Genomic DNA, 23,157 nt, shown 5'->3' on the forward strand with positions numbered 1-23,157 from the left:
GGTTGTGAGGAATGCACAGAGAGGCTTGAGATGGATTAAGTGAATAGGCAGGGACTGGGTTAGTGGAATATCATGTGAGGTCATCCATTTTGATAAGAAATACGGGAAAACATTTTTAAGTGATGAAAGATTGAGGGTAAACACGAGGAATTCTGCAGATGCTGGAAATTTAAGCAACACACATCAAAGTTGCTGGTGAACGCAGCAGGCCAGGCAGCATCTCTAGGAAGAGGTACAGTCGACGTTTTGGGCCGAGACCCTTCGTCAAGACTGAAAGGTGTTGATGTTCAAAAAGACCGGTTGCCCCTGTATAAAAGATGGGTTGGCAGGTACGGCATGCAATTAAAAAAGGTAACTTATACTTTGGCTTTATTGTAAGAGAAACTGAGTACAAGAGACACTTTAGCAGTTGTACCTCTTGGAATCGAGACTATCTTGCTTCTATGCTAGTTCCATGGGTTGTGAGGAGACTAATCTGGGTCCGGATTCTATCACTGCTGATGCAGGAGATAGAACATGAACAGGACAGCACAGGTACAGACCCTTGGATCCACAGCGCCTAACTAATTCAACTAATCCCTTTAGTCTGCATGCAGTCCATATCCTTCCATTCCCTGCACATTTATGTATGAGGGGTCATTGATAAGTTTGTGGCCTAAGGTGGAAGGAGTCAATCTTAGAAAACCTAGCACATTTATTTTTAACATAGTCCCCTCCTACATTTACACACTTAGTTCAGCGGTCGTGGAGCATACGGATCTTGGACCTCCAGAAAGTATCCACGGCAGGGGTGATTGATAAGTTCGTGGCCTAAGGTGGAAGGAGATGAGTTACGTGCAGGTCAACTCTTTGAGTGATTATGCAAAAGGTTTGAAGTTAATAACTCATCTCCAAGATCCGTATGCTCCACGACCACTGGACTAAGTGTGTACATGTAGGAGGGGACTATGTTGAAAAGTAAATGTGCAAGGTTTTCTAAAATTGACTCCTTCTACCTTAGGCCACAAACTTATCAATCACCCCTCATATATGCCTATCTTGGAGTCTCTTAAACCCCTGTATCGTATCTGCCTCCACTACCACCCCTGGCAGCACATTCCAGGCACCCATGCTGTGTGTGTGTGTGTGTGTGTGTGTGTGAAAAACTTGCCCCACACATCTTCTTCAAACTTCCTCCCCTCACCTTAAATACATGCCCTCTGATATTAGACCTTATGACCCTGGGGAGAGAGATACCAACTGTCTATCTATGCCTCTCATGATTTTATAAGCCTCTATCAGGTCTCCCCTCAGCCTCCGCTACTCCAAAGAAAACAACCCAAGTTCATCTGGCCTCTGACCTCTGACCTCTGAAGAAACTCCGCTGGAAATACTTAGCAGGTTAGGCCATATCTATGGAAGGAGCAGACATTGGTGAATGGTTTGCAAAGCGGACACTTCAGCTGTGGGCTCCCAGTGCAGACGAGAGGATCTCATTGCCATTCTGGACGCTCCCTCTCCAGCAAGTGTAAGCAGGGTCTTAGTAATGGGGCTGTTGGGTTGGCAACGGCTGACTCTTCCATCTCATAGCTCCCCCCTCACCATTCACCGGGACCTGACTCATGAGATGTGGCTAGTGGTCCATGTGTCACAGGGTCTCATTAGGGGAGGGGGTGATATCCCCCAGGGGAAGGGAAAGTTGCCCTCGTCCACAATTCATCAGCAAGTCCAGTTATCCGTGTACCACAGCACAGTGGCGCTACAGAGGCAGGGAGGGTATTACAGAGTTAAGGAGGGATGCAGAAGGTTACAGAAGGAAGGAGCGGTAGGAGTTACAGGAGTTGGGAGAGGTGTACGGGCTGCCAGGAGTTCCAGAGACAGGTAGAGGTGTATTGGGTTACAGAGATAAGGAGCGGTGTTGGAACCCCTCTCCCACTCTCCTTAATCCTCTCCTCTCCAGCCTTTCCTCCCTCCTCCCCAGCCCCTCCTGCCCCTTTCTCCCCTCTCCCACATCTCCCTCCCCTTCTTCCCTCCATCCTCTTCCCCTTCTCTCTCTTCCCTCCCCTTCCCTCTCCCTCCCTCCCCTTCCCCTTCTTCCCAACCTCCCCTTCCCCCTTCTTCCCTCCCTCTTCTCCTTCTCTCTTTCTTCCTTCCCCCTCTCTCTCCCTCCCTCCCCTTCTCCAGAAAGCCAACAGTGATAATGCTGAGAGTAAGTTAATGTCAAGTTGATTAATTTCTACCCAGTCAATATATTACTGAGCAGTGAGGGGGGTGGGCAGGCTTGAGGGATCCGATCGGGAGAAGTAGCCAGCGTTGCTCTGACACGGAGAGTGCTGACTGACCATCTCTGCTGCAGGTCCCGGCTCTGGTCCCAACCTGCACGAGCTCTTCACCAACAGCCATGATCATCACCCATCAGAATGTGTCCCACAGCCTGGTGAGTGCAAAGAATTCCTTCCACACTTTCTTCACACTTGCTGATGAACTTCTTTGTGTGCATGTGTGTGTTTGTAGGTATGAGTGTTTGTGGATGTGAGCATGGGCATGACTGTGTGCAATTGGGTGCCTATATGCAAGAGAGAGAGAGAGAGAGGGAGAGAGAGAGAGAGAGAGAGAGAGAGTGTGTGTGTGTGTGTGTGTGAGTGAGTGCACAGTTGGATATGAGAGAGAGAGAGAGAGAGAGTGTGTGTGTGCACGCAGTTGAATATCTCAGCAGCAGTGTGTGTGTGAACGAGTCTATGCTTTTGAATGTGAACATAGGCATGAGTGTTTGAGTGTGTGTATGCATGCTTGTGAACGTGCATATGGGTGTGTGTTTGTAAGCATGATTGAGTGTGTGTTACCTTGTGTTTGCTTGCAAGCATGAGAGTGTAAGTTTGTGTGACTGGGTGAATGTGTGTTTCTCTGAATAGGTGAAATTTCAGTTATTTATTGGAATGGCAATAGTACGGTGGAAATTTTCAGCCCTGCTTAGAATCAGGAAATGCTCCAGTCCACAAGCCTGCATTACAAGCTTTCCTAGCAGCTCTGCACTCTGTTCACAGCCCTGCACGATTCACTCCCTCCAAAAGCTCATCCCACAGGCAGGGCGTCACAATTCCCAGCCAGTTACCACGGGGAGACTGCGGGGCTCCCTCACTCTCTGGATCCTCACCAACTGCTTTAAAAGTGCTGAGTCTGAGTTTGGCCTATGGGTGAGATTCCTGACAGGAATCAAGTGACATGCAGGGCTGCTACAGAAACTGCTTTGTCTGTGAAAAACTGCTGGCAGGAGGCAGGCATTGAAAGGATCTTTCGCCCAGTGCAGAGTGATTGCCTGGAGGCTGCTTGCTGCCAGATTACACTCACAGCAGCAGCAAGACCTCACCCCACCCAGCACTGGCACAGTGTGCCCATGCACATGAAAAAAAATCACACACGCAACAATGCATGTGCTTCAGTGCATCCACCAGTGCAATCACACATGGATGCAACAACACCAGCGTGCAGTGTGCATGCATGTGCTCTCGTGCATTCACCAGTACACGTATGCACAGGGCATCGATACCAGTACCTATAACACAAGCATGTGCTCCAGTGCATTTGTCAGCACACGCATGCCAACATTGCAATGCATTCACAGATAAGGAAGGCATCATGCACATGCACGACAATGCAACAGTGCATGCATATGCACACACATGCTACATTCACATAGCACATACAATGCACACTTGTAGTCAGGTCTGTACACATAAAGCACATGAGTATATGGGGAGTGAGGGCAGGGGGAATGCTGAAAGGAGATCGTGGAGAGAAAGGAGGGGATCAGGGCCCAACGATGAGGAACTTGGAAGGGCTGAGGCTGTTCACATGATCACAAGAGGCGGAGGTGGCGATTGATTGAAAATGGCTGGGGATTTAGAGTGAGGGTGCATGAGGGAATTCAGAAGGGCAGGAGTAGGAGACAGTTGTGGAGAGTTGGAAAGGCAGTCAGGTAAAGGGGAGGAATCTGCCTGCAGTGAGTCACTGGGATCCAGCAATCACAACCTACGAGGGCAGTGGAGTCAGAATGAGAATCTGGTTTAATATCACTGACATATGTTGTGAAATTTGTAGTTTTGCAGCAGCAGTACATAAAAATACTGTAAATTACAGTTAGAAATCTGTAAAAAATAATTAGTGCAAAAAGAGCAAATAGTGAGGTTGAAAAATTCTGATGTTGGAGGGGAAGAAGCTGTTCCTAAAATGTTAAGTGTATCTTCCAGCTCCTTTACTTCCTCACCAATGGAGTAATGAAAGAGGGCATATCCTGGTTGGTGAGGGTCCTTAATGATGGGTGCCGCCTTCTTGAGGCTCCGGCTGTTGAAGATGCCCTCGATGGTGGGAGGGATGTGCCTGTGATAGGACTGGCTGAGTTCACAGCTGTCCTGAGCTTTTTACAATCCAGTGCATTGGAGCCCCCATTCCAGAAGGTGATGCATCTGCAGAAAACTGACATGAGGTTTTGGGAAAGACAACCAGGAGAGGGGTGAATGTCCATGAGAGGTCATTAGTACCTTGGCTGGGGAGGAGAGAAGCAGAATGAAAGGTGGAAATTCAGTGAGGGGGAGCGGAGAGAAAGGTGACGCAGTGGGAAGGTGAGGAGAGGGAGAGCCGAGGGAGAACTGGACTTTGGGAAAGGCGGTACCAAGGAAGCACCATGCAGAAAGAAGAGAGATGCCAACAGAGTGCCATACTGTGGGAAAGGCACTTGTAATACGGGAGAGACCCTCCAGGCTGTGGGAGAGGATGATGGAGAGTGTCCTTGGGCTTTGAGAGGGGATTCAATAGGTGGCATTGAGTCAGCGATGAGGGAAGGGAGTGTCCGTGGGCCGTGGGATGGTATTCAGTGGGTGGGGAGAGCCCATGGCTGGGATGAGTGGCAAGGGATTAAAGGCCTGAGCTGTGAATAACAATTCCTTTGTAATCCCTCAAACCCCAGTCCTCACCATTTACCAGATCTCTTTCTGGAAAGCACTGTGCTGACCTGGGTTTACTTTGCTAATTAGATGTGTGGCTGACGTAAAATCCAATTAATTTAAAAGCCTCCTGCAGCTCCAGCCCTGAATCAATGAGGTCTCCCTGGCTTCCATCAATCCATTCCCTCAACCCCCCCCCATCTCTCTCTCTCACTTCATTTCACTCTCACACTCTGCCTCTGTCTTTCTCACTTTAGATCTGTCTCGTTCTTTCTGTCCCTCTCTTTCTTTCTTTCTCCTCCCACTCTTTGCCCGCAGTCTCCCAATCTATATCCCTCTCCCACTCTATCTCCGTCACTCCCAATCTCTCTCTCCCCCCTTTCCCTCCCTCTCTCTTACACACACACACACACCTGGCCAGATGGCCCCCACTCACAGCCAGCCCGTTTACCTTGTCCCTTGGCTCGGCCTGGTTCCTGGGGGGCCAGGAGTGCACCCTGGCCGACACACCGCCGGCGGATAGCTCGTAGGGGTTCGGGGGCAGGAGGTGCGATCAGGGGCCTCTGCTTCTGTCACCATCACCGGCTGGCCTCGCTCCTAGCGTCTGGGCCTGCACACATGCACATTTCCCTCCCCTCCATCTTTCTCCATTACTTTATCCGTTTGGACAAAGGAATTGGAATTGGTTTATTTTGTGAGTTTATTATTGTCACACATACTGACGTACAGTGAAAAGTTTGTCTTTCATACTGTTCATACAAACAAAATCATTACACAGCGTACTGAGGCAGTACAAGGTAAAACAACAGAATGCAGAATGAAGTGTCACGGTTACAGGGAAAGTGCAGTGCAGGTGGACAGTAAGGTGAGGTAGATTGTGAGGTCAAGAATGCATTTTATAATACTGGGGAATGACTCAACAGTCTTACAACAGCGGGTTAGAATCTGTCCCTGAGCCTGGTGGGACATGTTTTCAGGGTTTTGTATCTCCTGCCCGATGGAAGAGGGGAGAACAGATTTGCCTGGGCTGCAGTCCACAGATCAGGAAAATAAAATGAGGGCCCTTCTGACAAATGGGGATTAATGAAATCCCAGAGGAACTGAAAAAGAATACTTTGTCACAAACAGAGACTACAGCAACTGCTCAGCAAGTCAGTCAGCATCTGAGGGGAGAAAAAAACAGCTGATATTTGGGGTAGAGGTTCCAGAGAAGTGAGGAAAAGACTGAGTTTCTCCCTGTCGGAAGGGAGATAGATGGGGAGGATAGAGGGAGTGTCCAGCCACAGGTATCGTCACTCTCAGTGTCTATAATTCCCTGATAATCTCCTCATGGCACGTGAGGTCATCTCCTATGCTCACACAAACTGACAGAGCCTGTAATCAGGATCAGGTTTGTAAGCACCAATTTATACCAAGGGAATTTTGTTGTTTTGCAGCAGCAGGACAATGCAAAGACTTACAATTTTATAAATTACAGTGCAAAGAAAAGAAAAATGATCGTCTGCAGCCTCCTGTGATCCTGTGCATTGAAGCCTCCATACCATGCTCTGCTTCAACCATTTAGAAACTGCTCGACTTCGTGAGGAGTTAGAGAAGATTTTGTATGTCAGCAAAGACACTTACAAATTACTACAGATGTGCGGTGGAGACCATTCTGACTGGGTGCATCACCACCTGCGTGGAGGCTCCAATGCTGAGGATCACAAGACACTGCAGATGGTTGTAGTCTCAGCCAGATCCATCACAGGGACAACCCTCCCCAACAGTGAGGACATCAGCAAGAGGCAGGGTCTCAAGAAGGTGGCATCCAACATGAAGGACCCTCATCATCTGGGACATGTTCTCTTCTCACTACTACCATCAGGGAGGAGGTACAAGAACCTGAAGACACACACTCAGTGATTCAGGAACAGCTTCTTCCCCTCCACCATCTGATTTCTGAACGGTCCATGAACACATGAACACTATTCCTCTTTTGCACTATGTACTTAGGATTTGTATCTTAAAGTAATTTTCATGTCTTGCACTGTACAGCTGCCACAAAACAACAAATTTCTATCCCCCACTCTGGCCTCTTATCTCTTCTCCTCACCTGCCTATCACCTCTCCCTGGTGCCTCTCTGTCTTCCCTTTCCTCCCATGGTTCACTCTCCTCTCCTCTCTAGCCTTTTACCTTTGCCACCCACCACCTTCCAGCTATCTTCCTTCCTTCCCCGCCCCACCACCTTTTTATTCTGCCATCTTCCCCCCTTTCCTTTCCAGACCTAAAGAAGGGTCTCGGCCTGAAACATTGACTGCTGCCCAACCTGTTGAGTTCCTCCAGCATTTTGTGTGCGTTGCTCTGGATTTCCAGCATCTGCAGAATCTCTTGTGTTTAAAATTTCATAACGTATGTCAGTGATTATAAACTTGAGTCTGAGAAAACCCTCCAGTGTACATCTGTAGACTCTGTAGCATGGTGTGCGTGGGTCAGTGCTGGGGATGCCCAGTTCCGAGCCGACAGCACCCACCCATCCGTCTGGCCAGGCTGGAGCAAGGGAGCAATTGTATCCTCCCATGGCCCTGGTCAGTTGTGGGGGTGGGTGTTTGGATATCTCAGCTTTAAGACTTCAAGGATGGGTGAGGGGAGGGAGACCTTGGAGAGCCTTACCCTTTGCTCTCTGCCACTGTAGGATCCAACAGAAACAACGAGTGGTGCTCCACGGAACTGGAAGAGCATCGGGATTGCGGTGTTGGTCATCAGCGTCATCCTGTCGCTGGTTATCCTCTCCATCAGCCTCCTGACTCCAGGTAACTGCCCCCATCCACGGCCCTGACATAGCCTGTGACCCCCGGCACCAGGTAGTTTCCCCCAACCTTGCCCTGAATGTAACCTGTGGTCCCTAACCCCAATACTGATCCCCTAATGTAACCTGTGACCCCTGACCCCAAGTAACCTCCCAGACCCCACCCCTAATGTAACTTGTGATCACTAACCTCTAATCCCCACTCTCCTCCCTTCTGACCCCAAGTAACTGCCCACAGACCCTTCTCTAAGATAACCCAACCACAATCCCCACCCCCCACCCCCAGGAAACCTGCCTTATCCCAACCATAACGTAACCTGTGATCCACTAACTTCTAACCCTCAATCCTCATCCGTCCTGATCCCAGATAAGCTCTCAGCCTCCCCCACTGACATAACCTGCAACCCCTACCCCTGCCACCTCACCTGTACTCCTAATCCCCACCCCTAACACTGATCCCTACCCTAATCCTTCTACACTCAACCCCAGTCACTGCATTGACCCCAAAAACCAACCCTTGCTCCCTTCCGAGGACCACATAGTTCCATCCCAATCTCTGGTGTGTGGGTTTCCCCCGTGGGCTCCAGTTCCCTCCCATGTCCCACTGACTTGCAGGGTTGATGGGTTAATTGGCTGTGCTGTAAATCCTTCCCCAGTGTTGGGGGTGAGGGGTAGAAGTGGGGTGGGGGAGAATGGAGTGGGATCGGTGTAGGTGGCTGGCTGATGGTCGGTATGGATTCGATGTGCTGAACGGCCAGTTTCCCAGCTGTATTACTCGAGGATTTTCCCTACCGCCCTCCCCCACCCCCAGGCCCTGTCCCCAACCTCACCCTGACTCCCTGACAACCTTACCCTGAAGCAGACCCCACAAACCCTTCACCCACTCCTGCCCTGCCCTCATCCTGACACCACCGTTAAAAGCCCCGCACTCTAAGCCTCGACCCTTTCCAACCTCAACTTGACCTTACCCCTGACCCCTATCAACCACAGTCCTGCAGCCCCCTACCCTTTTACCTGACCACATATCCCCCGATCTCCGCCCTTAATGTCTCCTCTGAACTTTGCAAGCTACCTCTCCCCTATCTCTTAGTCACCACCCTGTGTCTGACTTCTAACCCCTGACCCATGCTCTCCTACCCTCTTATAACTCTGCTTCCAACCCTGGCCTTTACCCCTAACCTAACTCCCTCGCTCCCTTCTCCATAAGACAAGATAAGATAAGGACCTCCGTATTGAATGGGAACAAGGCAGAGTGGGTGGGGGAGGATTGCTGGGAATCCAGGGAAGGGAGAAGGGATTACAGAATGGAGGAGAAAAGATTTTCTAGGATCTTTACAACTCATGAAAGGAGGAGAGGGAGGCAGGGAGAAAATGGAAAAAGGCTAAGGGGAGGGGAAACAGGAGGGCAAGGAGGGGCAGAGGAACGAAAAGGCAGTTGACACTGATGTACTTCTCTGTCAGAGGATGAATCTCCAGATCCCAGACCAAGGCTCACGCTGGATGATATCTGGGCTCCTAAGTTTCAGATCCACGACCCTGAGGTGAAGTGGATTAATGGTGAGTGAGGCCTTTACCTCATGGGCAGGTATTGGATCAATTTCTTCAGTAGGTGATGCACAGTTCTGGGGAAGAGGGGTCACTGAGGGAGTGTGAAGGAGATGAACCAGCCCTTGGAGTGTGTGATGGGACAGTGTGGAGGGAGATTCACTCTGTGTCTGACCCTGAGTGTGTGATGGGACAGTGTGGAGGGAGATTCACTCTGTGTCTGACCCTGGAAGTGTGTGAGAGGACAGTGTGGAGGGAGATTCACTGTGTATCTGACCCTGGGAGTGCGTGATGGGACAGTGAGGAGGGAGCTTCACTCTGTGTCTGACCCCGGGAGTGTGTGATGGGACAGTGTGGAGGGAGATTCACTCTGTGTCTGCCCCTGGGAGTGTGTGATGGGACAGTGAGGAGGGAGATTCACTCTGTGTCTGCCCCTGGGAGTGTGTGATGGGACCGTGTGGAGGGAGATTCACTCTGTGTCTGACCCTGGGAGTGTGTGATGGGATGGTGTGGAGGGAGATTCGCTCTGTGTCTGACCCTGGGAGTGTGTGATGGGACAGTGTGGAGGGAGATTCACTCTGTGTCTGACCCTGGGGGTGTGTGATGGGACAGTGTGGAGGGAGATTCACTGTTTCTGACCCTGGGAGTGTGTGATGGGACAGTGTGGAGGGAGCTTCACTCTGTGTCTGACCCTGGGAGTGTGTGATGGGATGGTGTGGACGGAGATTCGCTCTGTGTCTGACCCTGGGGGTGTGTGATGGGACAGTGTGGAGGGAGATTCACTCTGTGTCTGACCCTGGGAGTGTGTGATGGGACAGTGTGGAGGGAGATTCACTCTGTGTCTGACCTTGGGAGTATGTGATGGGACAGTGAGGAGGGAGATTCACTCTGTGTCTGACCCTGGGGGTGTGTGATGGGACAGTGTGGAGGGAGATTCACTGTGTCTGACCCTGGGAGTGTGTGATGGGACAGTGTGGAGGGAGCTTCACTCTGTGTCTGACCCTGGGAGTGTGTGATGGGATGGTGTGGACGGAGATTCGCTCTGTGTCTGACCCTGGGGGTGTGTGATGGGACAGTGTGGAGGGAGATTCACTCTGTGTCTGACCCTGGGAGTGTGTGATGGGACAGTGTGGAGGGAGATTCACTCTGTGTCTGACCTTGGGAGTATGTGATGGGACAGTGAGGAGGGAGATTCACTCTGTGTCTGACCCTGGGGGTGTGTGATGGGACAGTGCGGAGGGAGATTCACTCTGTGTCTGACCCTGGGAGCGTGTGATGGGACAGTGTGGAGGGAGATTCACTCTGTGTCTGACCCTGAGAGTGTGTGATGGGACGATGTGGAGGGAGATTCACTCTGTGTCTGACCCCGGGAGTGTGTGATGGGACACTGTGGAGGGAGATTCACTCTGTGACTGACCCTGGGAGTGTGTGATAGGACAGTGTGGAGGGAGATTCACTCTGTGTCTGACCCGGGAGTGTGTGATGGGATGGTGTGGAGGGAGATTCACTCTGGGTCTGACCCCGGGAGTGTGTGATGAGACAGTGTGGAGGGAGATTCACTCTGTGTCTGACCCTGGGGGTGTGTGACGGGACGGTGTGGAGGGAGATTCACTCTGTGTCTGACCCTGGGGTGTGTGATGGGACCAGGTTATACCAATGCTTACTATCTGGCACCAAGGCCCAGTAATGTTTCTGCCTAGTGAATGACTGCAGGATCAAATGTGATTGAACTGTTCCATCAGGTGATACAGTGACAATGCGAACGCCTGAGGGACATGTGATCAAACAGAGCATGACAACGAGGGAGATCACTTTACTCTTGGAGAACAGAATCTTTGTAAGTACACATATCTCTCCATTGAAACGTTGAGGTGGCCAATCCACCCGTCAAACTGGTTCTAGCCCTTCTTCCTGGTCTTCCACCCAGAGTTCAATACATTTCACCTCTCTCACTCTTTCCTTGAATACCCGCTTCCAAAGGCTCTCTGTCGTCCATCCAGACAACACATCTGAGATCCCAACAATTTCTACAGGGATCAACACACGCAGGATGCTGGAAGAACTTAGCATGTCAGGCAGCATCTATGGAGGGATAGACGTTGGCTGACCTGCTGAGTTCCTCCAGCATTCTGCGTGTGAGTTGTTTCCGAGCGCGTATCACAACCTGGTGTGCAGGCTGCAATGCAGAGGGTTGAAAGAGGCTACAAAGGGTTGTAATTTACAGCAACTTTTTATTGTACTGCTGCTATAAAACTCTGGGGAATTTGTAAGAACATTGAGATAATTTAAGAGGTTGCCCTCCTCGAGGTGGTTCACTCTCCTCTGTCCTTGTAACTCCCACCCTGATGCTCTCCGTTCATTCCTCCAGGTTTCCCTCAAAGCTACGAAGTACAAGGTGTCTCCCAACCTGCTGTATATTCTACTGGCCTCCAATGTCACAGAGGTAGGGGTGCAAGAGGACAACTCCAGGCCTGGGATGCTCGGAACAGGAGCGGCTGAGTGGGGACTTGGCACAAGTGAAGTCAGTATGAAGGCCACACCTGGAAATGGGAGAATAGGACACAGCAGAACTTTAACCTAAATCCCGGGAGTGTGTGATGGGACAGTGTGGAGGGAGATTCACTCTGTGTCTGACCCTGGGAGTGTGTGATGGGACAGTATGGAGGGAGATTTACTCTGTGTCTGACCCTGGGAGTGTGTGATGGGACAGTGTGGACGGAGATTCACTCTGTGTCTGACCCTGGGAGTGTGTGATGGGGCAGTGTGGAGGGAGCTTCACTCTGTGTCTGACCCTGGAAGTGTGTGATGGGACAGTGTGGAGGGAGATTCACTCTGTCTCTGACCCTGGGAGTGTGTGATGGGACAGTGTGGAGGGAGCTTCACTCTGTGTCTGACTCTGGAAGTGTGTGATGGGACAGTGAGGAGGGAGATTCACTCTGTGTCTGACCCTGGGAGTGTGTGATGGGACAGTGTGGAGGGAGATTCACTCTGTGTCTGACCCCGGGAGTGAGTGATGGGACAGTGTGGAGGGAGATTCACTCTGTCTGACCCTGGGGGTGTGTGATGGGACAGTGTGGAGGGAGATTCACTCTGTGTCTGACCCTGGGGGTGTGTGATGGGACAGTGTGGAGGGAGATTAACTCTGTGTCTGACCCTGGGAGTGTGTGATGCAATGGTATGGAGGGAGATTCAATATGGTCCTAACCTGATTTTGCTTACTCTGGGAGGGTGCCAAGTTCCACTGTTGGATGAACAGATAAATGGATGGTGCACCCAGTGAGAGGTCCAAGATTCAGGAGCGATTACTGAACTGAGTTAATGGGTCAGAGATTTCAGAAAGAATGCAGTGACTTTCTGGAAGAAGGGAATATATCGTTCTATACCCCAGCTTGACTGAGCAACATTACCTCAGACATCCAGGCATTCCACACACTTCCACAGGCAGGGACAAGGCCATTTAACCCCGTTCCAGCCTGGTAGCAGGAACCCACGCAGGCTGAAACAGTTGAGGCAGAATGGATTTGATTTGAATAGAGAGAGATTGAACAGTTGTCTTGGAAGGAGGGTATCACAGGGAGGGAATTAGAAGGAGGGTTTCAGGGAAGTAGGGTGTGGGAAGGGAGCAGGAAGGTCATTTTGTGGGAAGGTGTCACTGACTACTTGCCTTCTGTTTCCAGGTTTACCGCTACTCCTACATGGCCACGTACTCCATCTGCTGCGTTCAGACCAAGTGAGTAACCACACACTTAACATTGCCCACCCAGCACGTTGCCAAACGCCTGTTAAGGCTCTGATCGTGAGCGCAGAGGTGGGCCCGAGGGTAGATACACATCCAGCACTGAGAAGTCTCTTCTCTCTCACCCTGTCACCTCCAACACTCACTTCTTTACAGATCCGTTTGCAGGAGCAAATGAGATAAGCACCGCCCCTCCCACAGCGTGACACTCCCTACTCACCGCCCCTCCCTCAGCGTGACACTCCCTCCTCACCGCCCCTCCCACAGCGTGACACTCCCTCCTCACCACCCCTCCCTCAGCGTGACGCTCCCTCCTCACCACCCCTCCCTCAGCGTGACGCTCCCTCCTCACCGCCCCTCCCACAGCGTGACGCTCCCTCCTCACCGCCCCTCCCTCAGCGTGACGCTCCCTCCTCACCGCCCCTCCCTCAGCGTGACGCTCCCTCCTCACCGCCCCTCCCACAGCGTGACGCTCCCTCCTCACCGCCCCTCCCACAGCGTGACACTCCCTCCTCACCGCCCCTCCCAGCGTGACGCTCCCTCCTCACAGCCCCTCCCTCAGCGTGACGCTCCCTCCTCACCGCCCCTCCCTCAGCGTGACGCTCCCTCCTCACCGCCCCTCCCACAGCGTGACACTCCCTCCTCACCGCCCCTCCCTCAGCGTGACGCTCCCTCCTCACAGCCCCTCCCTCAGCGTGACGCTCCCTCCTCACCGCCCCTCCCTCAGCGTGACGCTCCCTCCTCACCGCCCCTCCCTCAGCGTGACGCTCCCTCCTCACCGCCCCTCCCACAGCGTGACGCTCCCTCCTCACCGCCCCTCCCTCAGCGTGACGCTCCCTCCTCACCGCCCCTCCCACAGCGTGACGCTCCCTCCTCACCGCCCCTCCCTCAGCGTGACACTCCCTCCTCACCGCCCTCCCTCAGTGTGACGCTCCCTCCTCACCGCCCCTCCCTCAGCACAGCACTCCCTCCTCACCGCCCCTCCCACAGCGTGACACTCCCTCCTCACCGCCCCTCCCTCAGCGTGACACTCCCTCCTCACCGCCCCTCCCGCAGCGTGACCCTCCCTCCTCACCGTCCCTCCCGCAGCGCGACCCTCCCTCCTCACCGACCCTCCCACAGCGTGACACTCCCTCCTCATCGCCCCTCCCACAGCGTGACGCTCCCTCATCAATGCCCCTCCCTCAGCGCGACGCTCCGTCCTCACCGCCCCTCCCACAGCGTGACGCTCCCTCCTCACCGCCCCTTCCACAGCGTGGCGCTCCCTCATCACCGCCCCTCCCTCAGTGCGACGCTCCCTCCTCACCGCCCCTCCCTCAGCGCGACACTCCCTCCTCACTGACCCTCCCTCAGCGTGACGCTCCCTCATCACCGCCCCTCCCTCAGCGCGACGCTCCGTCCTCACCGCCCCTCCCACAGCGTGACGCTCCCTCCTCACCGCCCCTCCCTCAGCGTGGCGCTCCCTTCTCCCTACCCCTCCCACAGTGAGACACTCCCTCCTCACCGCCTCCTCCCTTCCCTTCCCTCGGTGGGCTTCCAGGCGACAGTCTGTGTCCAACAGCGGCTATCCCAGATTCTGTTGTTCCAGGTCTTGCTCTCAGCTCTGTGTACCTGGGGTGGGAAGAGCCCCACTGCAGTTCGCCGGCTGGGGGGCACGAGGGAGCCAGCTGGTGAGTGTTGGAGACAAAATGCAGGGGAGAGGGAGGTCCGGGAGGTCTGCTTGTGAGGGTTGGGGACACAGTGTAGGAATAGAGAGGGAAAGGGAGGGAAGGAGGGGGAGCACAGGGGAGCCATCGGGTGAGAATTAGATATAGAACATAAAACATTACAGCATAGTACAGGTGTTTCAGCCCACGATGTTGTGCTGACCTCTTAACCTATAAGAATAGTCTAACCCTTCCCTCCTACATGGCCCTCCATCTGCCTATCTAAGAGTCTTTTAAATGTGCATAATGTATCTGGATCTACCACCACCCTGGCAGGGTGTTCCACACTCCCACCACACTGTGTACAGAACTCTGACATGCCCCCTATACTTTCCTTCAATCACCTTAAAATTATGTCCCTTTGTGTCAGCCATTGCCGCCCTGGGGAAAAGGTCTCTGGCTGTCCACTCTATCTATGCCCCTTATCATCTTATACACCTTGATCAGGTCACCGCTCATCCTCCATTGCTCCTAAGAGGAAACCTTAGTTCAGTCAACCTGTCCTCACAAGACACGCTCTCTAATCCAGACAGCATCCTGGTAAATCTCCTCTGCACCATCTCTAAGGCTTCCACATCCTTCCAGTAACAAGGCGACCAGAACCAAACATAATGCTCCAAGCGAGGCCTAATCAGAGTTCTACAGAGCTGCAACATTACCTCACGGCTCTTGAAGTTAATCCCCCGACTCATGAAGACCAACACACCTTACACTTTCTTAACCATTCTTTGACATGGGAACTTTGAGGAATCCATGGATGTGGACAACACTGTTAAGAATCCTGTCATTGACCCTGTACTCTCTCAAGTTTGACCTTCCAGAGTGAATCACTTCATACTTTTCCAGATTGAACTCCATTTGCCACTTCTCAGCCCAGTTCTGTATCCTATCAACGTTCCATTGTAAACTATAACAATCTTCTATCAACACCACCACCAATCTTTATGTTATCTGCAAACTTACAAACTCACCCTTCTACTTCCTCATCCAAGTCACTTATAGAAATCACAAAGATCAGTGATCCCAGAACAGATCCCTGTGGAACACCACTGGTCACCAATCTCCAGGCAGAATATGCTCCATCTACAACCAACCTCTGCCTTCTGTGAGCAAGCCAATTCTGGATCCACACATCCAGTGCCTCCTGATTTTCTGAGTGAGCCTGCCAAGGGGAACCTTGTCAAGTGCCTTACTATACTCTATTTACACCACATCCTCTGCTCTACCTTCATCAATTTATTTTGTCACTTCTTCAAAGAATTCAATCAGAGCTGTGTAGCTTGGCCTACCCCTCACAAAGCCATGCTGACTACCCCTAATCAGACTATGCTTCTCCAAATGCTCATCAATCCTGTCTCTAAAAATCCTCTCTAACAGTTTTCCCACTACTGACATAATATTCACTGGTCTATAATTCCCAGGATTATCCCTATTTCCTATCTTTAACAAAGGAATAACATTTGTTATCCTCTAATCTTCTGGTACAACTCCAGTGGCTTGTGAGGATGCAAAGATTATTGCCAAAGGTGCAGCAATCTCTTTCCTTACTTCCTGTAGTATCCTGGGATATATCCCATCCAGTCCTGCCTGGGGATTTACCTATGTCCTAAGGTTTTTCAAAAGTTCTAGCACATCCTCTTTCTTAACGTTGGCCTGTTTCATACTGTCCTCACATTTGTCAGGGTCCCTCTCACTGGTGAATACTGAAGCAAAGTACTCATTCAGGGCATCCCCTACCTCCTCCTCCAACTCCAGGCATGTTTTCTCTTTTATCCCTGATCAGTCATCCTCCTGTTGTTCACGTATGTGTAGAATGCCTTGGGGGTTTTTCCTTAATCCTACTCGCCAAGTCCTTTACATCCTCCTTCTGGCTTTCTTACATCCACTCTTCAGCTCCTTCTGGGCTACCTTGTAACTCTCTCGAGCCCTATCTTATCCCTGCTTCTTAAACCTTAAGTAAGCTTCTTTCTTCCTCTTGATGAGATGTTCCATATCCCTCGTCAACCGTGGTTCCTTCACCCTACCAAACCTTTCCCTGCCCCACCTATCCAGAAACCCAGGCAAGTGCTCCCTAAACAACCTCCACATTTCTGTTGTAAATTTCCCTGGGAGAAAAGGAGATGGCTGGTATATTACAGGGAGACTAAGAGGCTGGGAGAAGGAGAGGGGCGACAGGGAAGCTGGGGACACAGAGCAGGGGAAGAAGGAGTCTTTGCTGGGAGTCTGATGGGATGGGAGAGGGAGAGGAAAGATGGGGGAGCCAGCTGGTGAGAGGTGGGGTTGGGACACACAGTGCAGCTGGAAAGGGAGAGTTTGAAGATTCAAGATTGTTTATTGTCATTCTTCAGTACGTGAGTGTAAAGGAGAACAAAATGATTGTTACTCCAGATTTGATGCAGCATAAAAAACACAATAAATATAAATACGAAAGAAATCCTATGAAACACAGTGTTCAGATAACTGTGAGCGTGGCCGTATATACAAAATAAGCTAATATTCATACACTGATTATACTTACATAAAGTGACGCTAGGTGCAGGAGTATCTGAACATAAGGTGACTCTGACAGAAAGTGATGAAGTGACAAAGTAACTCTTGACAAGAGGAACTCTGCTGGGTAGCAGCAGGACAAATGAAAACAGTAGGTCAGTGATGGTGCCAGTGTAGGAGTGTAAAGTGTTAGTGCATGGCGGGGTGAAGGGTGCTGAGGGGCTGTGGAGGGTGTAGTGTCGGTGGGGGTGGTTGGGGTGGGATAATGGGAGGAGGTGTTGATCAACCTGACCACAGGGCCACACAGGGACTGAGGGGCTGGGAGAGGGACGATAGGGGAAACAGAGGAGCACAGAGGAGCCAGCTGTTGAGAGCTGGGGTTGAGAACAGTGCAGGGGGAGGGGGGAGAGGTTGGGACCCCATGGGGAGACTGAGGGGCTGGGAGAGGGAGAGGGAGGACAGGGAGGTGGGGGCATTTAGTGCAGGGGGGAGAGACAGAGCGAGAGGGAGGGGCTGGGAAAGGCAGCTCGAGGGAACCAGCTGTCTGGGAATCTCAGGGCGGCTGCTGGTAGAGACTGGTGTGGATTAGTACAGGCACGTAAACACCATGTGTGGAAGGGCCCCTTCCTGTGCAGTGTGACTCTGGGGTAAATGCCAGAGTGGGATGGAGGAAGTGACTGCAGTGACGTACCACAGGGAGCTGGTCAGTTCCAGCACACAGTGCAGGTGCCAACTCTTCCAACTGAGGAGGCTTGTCCTTAGAAATCACTAGTAGCAGTAACTGTCCCCCTGAGACCAGGCCAGTGCTTCTGATCCCCGGATAGGGAGCACCCCCAGACAGGCTGTCCTCTGTACTGGGATCGCAGAACGTGGCTGTCCCCTGCTTCATACCAGTCTCCCCTCACCCACGCATCCTTGCTCAACAGCAGGGCAGCAGGCTCGCCAACGGCTGTGCCAACACTTATCCCATTCCTTCCCACCCCACTCCTCCTAGACCCTGCCCCTCACCCACACACACCGGGGGGAGCAGGGGTTGACAGGGAGAATGTTCTGACTCCACACACACACGATGCTGCAGGTCGGAATTGAACCCAAGTCTCTGCCCAGTGTGCACTAATACGCCAGGTAGTTAGTTAGGGAAGGCTGTAGGGGCTGGGAATGGTTTCAAAGATGGGGACACTTTGGGGTCAGTTGGTGAGCACAGAGAGTGAGTGTACAATTGAAATTACCCTGTTTATGATATCTCTCCTTTCCTGCTTCCCCCCTGTTTTTCCCTCTCCCTCCCTCTTCCGCTTTCCCTCACACTCTCTTGGTCTCATGCTTTCTTTCTATATGTTGTTCTGTGACAATCCTCTACCCCTCTCTCTCCCTCACCCTTTCTCTCTTTCCTCCTCCTCTTGCTAGCACCCTCCCTCTCCCTCCCCCAATCTCTTCATCTCTCTGCCTCACTGTTTCTTTCTGACACTCTCTACCTCCCTCTCATTTTTTTCTTTCATCTCTCACACTCTGCCATCTCCCCGTTCCTTGCTTTCTATATAACACACACACTCTCTCTCTCTGCCTTTATCTGCCTCTCTCTATTTTTCTGCCTTTCTCCATCTTCCACTCTCTCTCTCCCTCCCTCTCTCCCTTCAGGTTTATATCTTTGAGAACAATATTTACCACCAGCAGTCACCGACCAGTGTTGCCCAACGCCTGACCTCCTCGGGGACTGAGGGCATTGTTTACAACGGGATTGCTGACTGGTTGTATGAGGGTGAGAGAGAGGGGTGGAGTGATGGAAGGAGAGAGAAAGAGTGACAAAGTGAGAGGGAGGAGGGAGGGGGAGGGAGAGGGAGAGGGAGGGAGCACTGTGCTGAGGGAGGGGCTGTGAGGAGGGAGCATCACCATGTGGGAGGGGCGGTGAGGAGGGAGCGTCACGCTGTGGGAGGGGCGATGAGGAGGGAGTGTCACACTGTGGAGGGAGCATCACGCTGTGGGAGGGGTGGTGAGGAGGGACCACCTCGCTGAGGGGGGCAGTGAGGAGGGAGTGTCATGCTGTGGGAGGGGTAGTGAGGAGGGAGTGTCACACTGTGGGAGAGAGCGTCGTGCTGTGGGAGGGGCGGTGAGGAGGAAGCACCGTGCTGTGGAAGGGGTGATGAAGAGGGGGTGCTGTGCTGTGGGAGGGGCGGTGAGGAGGGAGTGCCGTGCTGTGGGAGGGGGAAGGAGGAGGGAGCACAGCACCCAGAGATTAACCTGTCCTTTCCCATCACTGCTGCTCCAGAGGAGGTGCTGGGGACTTCAGCTGCCCACTGGTGCTCTCCTGATGGCGCATGGCTCGCCTTTGCTCAGATCAATGACACGCTGGTGCCCAAAATGGAGATACCTCACTATCTGGGCCAACTGTATCCCCGTGCTAAAATCTACCCCTATCCCAAGGTGGGTTAGTGCCCCTCAATCTCTGCCTCCCTCACATTGCCCCCTCCCTCTCTTTCTTCTCTCCCACTCTCCCTCCCTGTTTCTCTCACCTCCCCATTCCTCCCTTCTCTTTCTTCCACTCTCTCTCTCTATGTAACTCACTCTACTGCCCCTCTCCCACTACTTGGGTTTGACCCTGTGTTTTTTTTCCAGATGAGACAACCCCTTCCGTCTATCAGTCTCTTTGTGGTGAAGCTGTATGGACCAGCACACACCCTGCAGGTTCTCCCTCCCGAGGGCCTCCGGTTCAGGTAATCCCAGGCAGTGACATTAGTGGGGGAGCGGGAGCACAGGACTGATGGTGAATGATGCCTCCACATCGGGTTACAACAGTGGGGTGGGAAGAGAACAGTTACAGAACCAGGCTCCCCGAGATGAGTCTCCTCGGGCAGATTATCTGCATAGAGAGCAGGTCCACATTAGTCAACAGCCCCAGGGTGGAGGGAAGCCCCAGAGGAGGGTTATCCCAGTGTGGAGACCAGTTTTGTATTGGTAAACAGCTCTGGGGGAGGGGGAGGGGAGGTCAGTGTGGGTGTCAAAGTGTGATGACTATGTGACCCTCTCCCACAGTCAGTACTATCTCACCATGGTCTCCTGGGTGTCCAACACCAGTCTGGCAGTACGATGGTTAAACCGAGCCCAGAACGTTTCCCTCCTCACTGGGTGTGAGGTGACCACAGGGGCTTGTGTGGAGGTGAGATCCTCATCATCCACCCTCCATTTCCCTATTCCTCATATCCCTCCATCTGTCTCCGTCACTTACCTTCCCTCCATCTACCCATCCCTCATCTCCCTCCACTTGAACACCATCTGAACTGATTCCACACTCTGTGGGTCACTTTCAGGAACTCTACAACTCATGTTCCCAATATTTATTTATTTATTACTATTATTATGTTTCTCGTTTTTGTCTTTGCATTATTTGTTGTCTTTTGCACACTGGTTGTCAATCCTGTCGAGTGCAGTCTTTCATTGATTCTATTGTGTTTCTTGTATTTACTGTGAATGCCCACAAGAAAATGTATCTCAGGCTGTATATGATGACATATATGTACTTCGATAATAAATATACTTTACTTTGAACCTCCCCATCCCTCAACTCCCTCCATCTCCCTGTCCCTCATCCTCCTCCATCTCTTCATCCCTTACTCACACCCACAACTTTCTACCTGAGTTTATTGACATATCTCTCTGCCTTTTACAGAAGCACAAGACATCATCAGATGGCTGGCTGAGTAAACAGGTGAGCCTCCTGAGAATTCAGAAAGCAGTTCGGAATTATTTCTGTCACTAAAGGAATTTGCAGGTTGTTAGAGTCTGTCAGACTGTGAGACCAGTATTATTATTACTCTGGTGCTGGCAGGCAGGGAACTGATCAGGGGTGATGCTCCTTACAATCCATAGCAAGCAGCGATGCAGGGTGGTCTATGGTCCAGAGGTTCATTTTGCAGTGGGACGGGCTGGGACTGTAGTATTGGAGGTGTTAGGTAGCCCTCTGCCTCCTGGCTGAGTGAGTGTGAAGGAGTCCCAGGCCCCAACTGACTGACCATCTCTCTCTCCTGCAGGGTGAACAGCTGCTCTTCAGTCCAGACGGCAGCACCTTCTTCCTCACTGTGCCCACCCAACAAGGGGGTGCCGGGCGGTTCTGGCACTTGGCCAGGTTCACAGACAGGGTAAGGCAGGACACATTGTCTGGATAGCGTCTGCAGTTACCCTAGAGACAATCCCTGGTCATCTTCATTACCTCTGTCTCTCCCTCCTCCTCTCTCTGTCCTCTCCCTCCCTCACAATCCCTGTCACTCACCCTCCCATTCCCTGTCTTTGCCCCTCTCTCACTCATTCTGTCCCACCTCCCTCCCTCTCACTCTTCCTCTCCCTCAACCTCACCCTCCCTCATTCTGCCTCCGCTAATCTCCCACCTCCTCACTCTCTCCCACCCAGAGCCCATACCCGAACTGTCCCTCGCCCTCACTCTCTCTCTCTCTCTCTCTCTCTCTCTCTCTCTCTCCCTCCCTCCCTCTCCCTTCTTGCTCACAAACTCCTCTTTCTTTTCCAGGCTCAGCGTGCTGGTGAGGAATCTCGTTTCATCACCTCTGGGAGTTTTGATGTGACTTCGCTCTTTGCCTACGATGAGAGATCACAGAAAATGTAAAAGCCCTCACCTTTAATAGGTTTTAAAGCAATTGTCAAGACATCCTCCACTTTTCCCATTAACACAGAACTTGCCAGACTGGGTCTAGGCCAGAGTGACCTACAATAGATGGAGGGAAGGGGCTACATAGATGAGAAAAGATGTAGGAGAGGGAAGGGGTCGCGGAGTTGGGGGGGAATGTAGGGAGGTAAGCAGTCACAGAGACAGGGAGGGGTGTAGTGGAAGGAGAGGTTCACAGAGATGGAGGGGGTGCAGGGGAGGGAGGAGGGGTCACAGAGACAGGGAGGTGTGTGGCGGGAGAGGGTCACAAAGATGGGGAGGGAGGGGGTCACAGAGATGAGGAGGGGGTCACAGAGACAGGAAGGCATGTGGTGAGGGGAGAGGGCCACACAGATGGGGAGGGAGGGGTCAGAGACAGGGAGGTGTGTAGGGGAGGGAGAGTGCCACAGAGACAGGGAGGGAGGGGTCACAGAGGGGGAGGGAGTGGTCATGGAGACAAGAAGATATGAGGGGATGGGGAGACTGAGACGGGTAGGTGTTTAGGGTGAGAGGGGGAGTCACAGAGACATAGAGGGGTGTGGGGGGATGTGGGGCAAGGTGAGGGTGGGATTGAAAGAGGGCTATCAGAGAAGCATGTTCTTGGAATTACAAACACGTGTTCCTTCGCAGTTATTTCGAAAGCACTGAGGAGGCTCCAACGACCAGGCACCTGTACAGGTGAGCAGGCATGGGATGGACCCACAGGAATCCAGGCTGCAGGATCTACACACCAACACATTGCTCCCAGAGACTTTCACACCGAGACCACGGTCTCCCTCACCACCGACCTTCCCAACGTGTGACACCATCGGCACCACCCCTCCCACTGACCTCCCTCCTCACCACCTCTCCCAAAGCACAGTGCTCCCTCCTCACCGCCCCTCCAACAGCATGGCACTCCCTCCTCACCCCCTTTCCCACAGCGTGGCGCTCCTTCCTCATTGCCCCTCCCACTGCGCAGATCTCCCTCCTCACCGCCCCTCCCAAAACATGGTGCTCCCTCCTCAGCACCCCTCCCACAGACCTCCCTCCTCACTGCCCCTCCCATAATGTGGTGCTCTCTCTCTCTCATTGTGATCAGTGACTTTCTATCTCCCCTTCTGCTCTCTCACTCTAACCCCCTCCCACCCCTCTGCAGTGCCAATCTGAGTGGCTCCCTCCACAGACAGTGTCTCACCTGTGGCCTCCTCCCACACTGTACCTGGCCTCGTGTCCAGCTCAGTTCAGCTCTCAGCCACTTCCTGCTGAGCTGTTATGGTGAGCAGCTCTCTTCTACCCCCCTACTTCACACCCTCCACATCTCATCCCCCCTCACCTTTTCCTCTTC

General features: G+C 52.4%; 1 protein-coding gene across 1 annotated transcript in view; it reads left to right on the forward strand.

Annotated features, from left to right (window-relative positions):
* The window catches only part of LOC134340500 (inactive dipeptidyl peptidase 10-like), a 35,278-nt gene that overhangs the window by 8,103 nt on the left and 4,018 nt on the right, over window positions 1-23,157 (forward strand). Inside the window, exons 2-17 of the mRNA XM_063037809.1 lie at window positions 2,336-2,416; window positions 7,592-7,709; window positions 9,167-9,262; window positions 10,993-11,087; window positions 11,619-11,693; window positions 12,928-12,980; window positions 14,575-14,656; window positions 18,818-18,938; window positions 19,446-19,600; window positions 19,793-19,890; window positions 20,210-20,333; window positions 20,844-20,882; window positions 21,205-21,312; window positions 21,696-21,787; window positions 22,461-22,508; window positions 22,969-23,087. Coding sequence (XP_062893879.1) covers window positions 2,336-2,416; window positions 7,592-7,709; window positions 9,167-9,262; window positions 10,993-11,087; window positions 11,619-11,693; window positions 12,928-12,980; window positions 14,575-14,656; window positions 18,818-18,938; window positions 19,446-19,600; window positions 19,793-19,890; window positions 20,210-20,333; window positions 20,844-20,882; window positions 21,205-21,312; window positions 21,696-21,787; window positions 22,461-22,508; window positions 22,969-23,087 — 1,504 coding nt within the window. The remainder of the gene's footprint in view (window positions 1-2,335; window positions 2,417-7,591; window positions 7,710-9,166; window positions 9,263-10,992; window positions 11,088-11,618; window positions 11,694-12,927; window positions 12,981-14,574; window positions 14,657-18,817; window positions 18,939-19,445; window positions 19,601-19,792; window positions 19,891-20,209; window positions 20,334-20,843; window positions 20,883-21,204; window positions 21,313-21,695; window positions 21,788-22,460; window positions 22,509-22,968; window positions 23,088-23,157) is intronic.

This window comes from Mobula hypostoma, chromosome X1, assembly GCF_963921235.1.
Source record: "Mobula hypostoma chromosome X1, sMobHyp1.1, whole genome shotgun sequence".
Classification (NCBI taxonomy): domain Eukaryota; kingdom Metazoa; phylum Chordata; class Chondrichthyes; order Myliobatiformes; family Myliobatidae; genus Mobula; species Mobula hypostoma.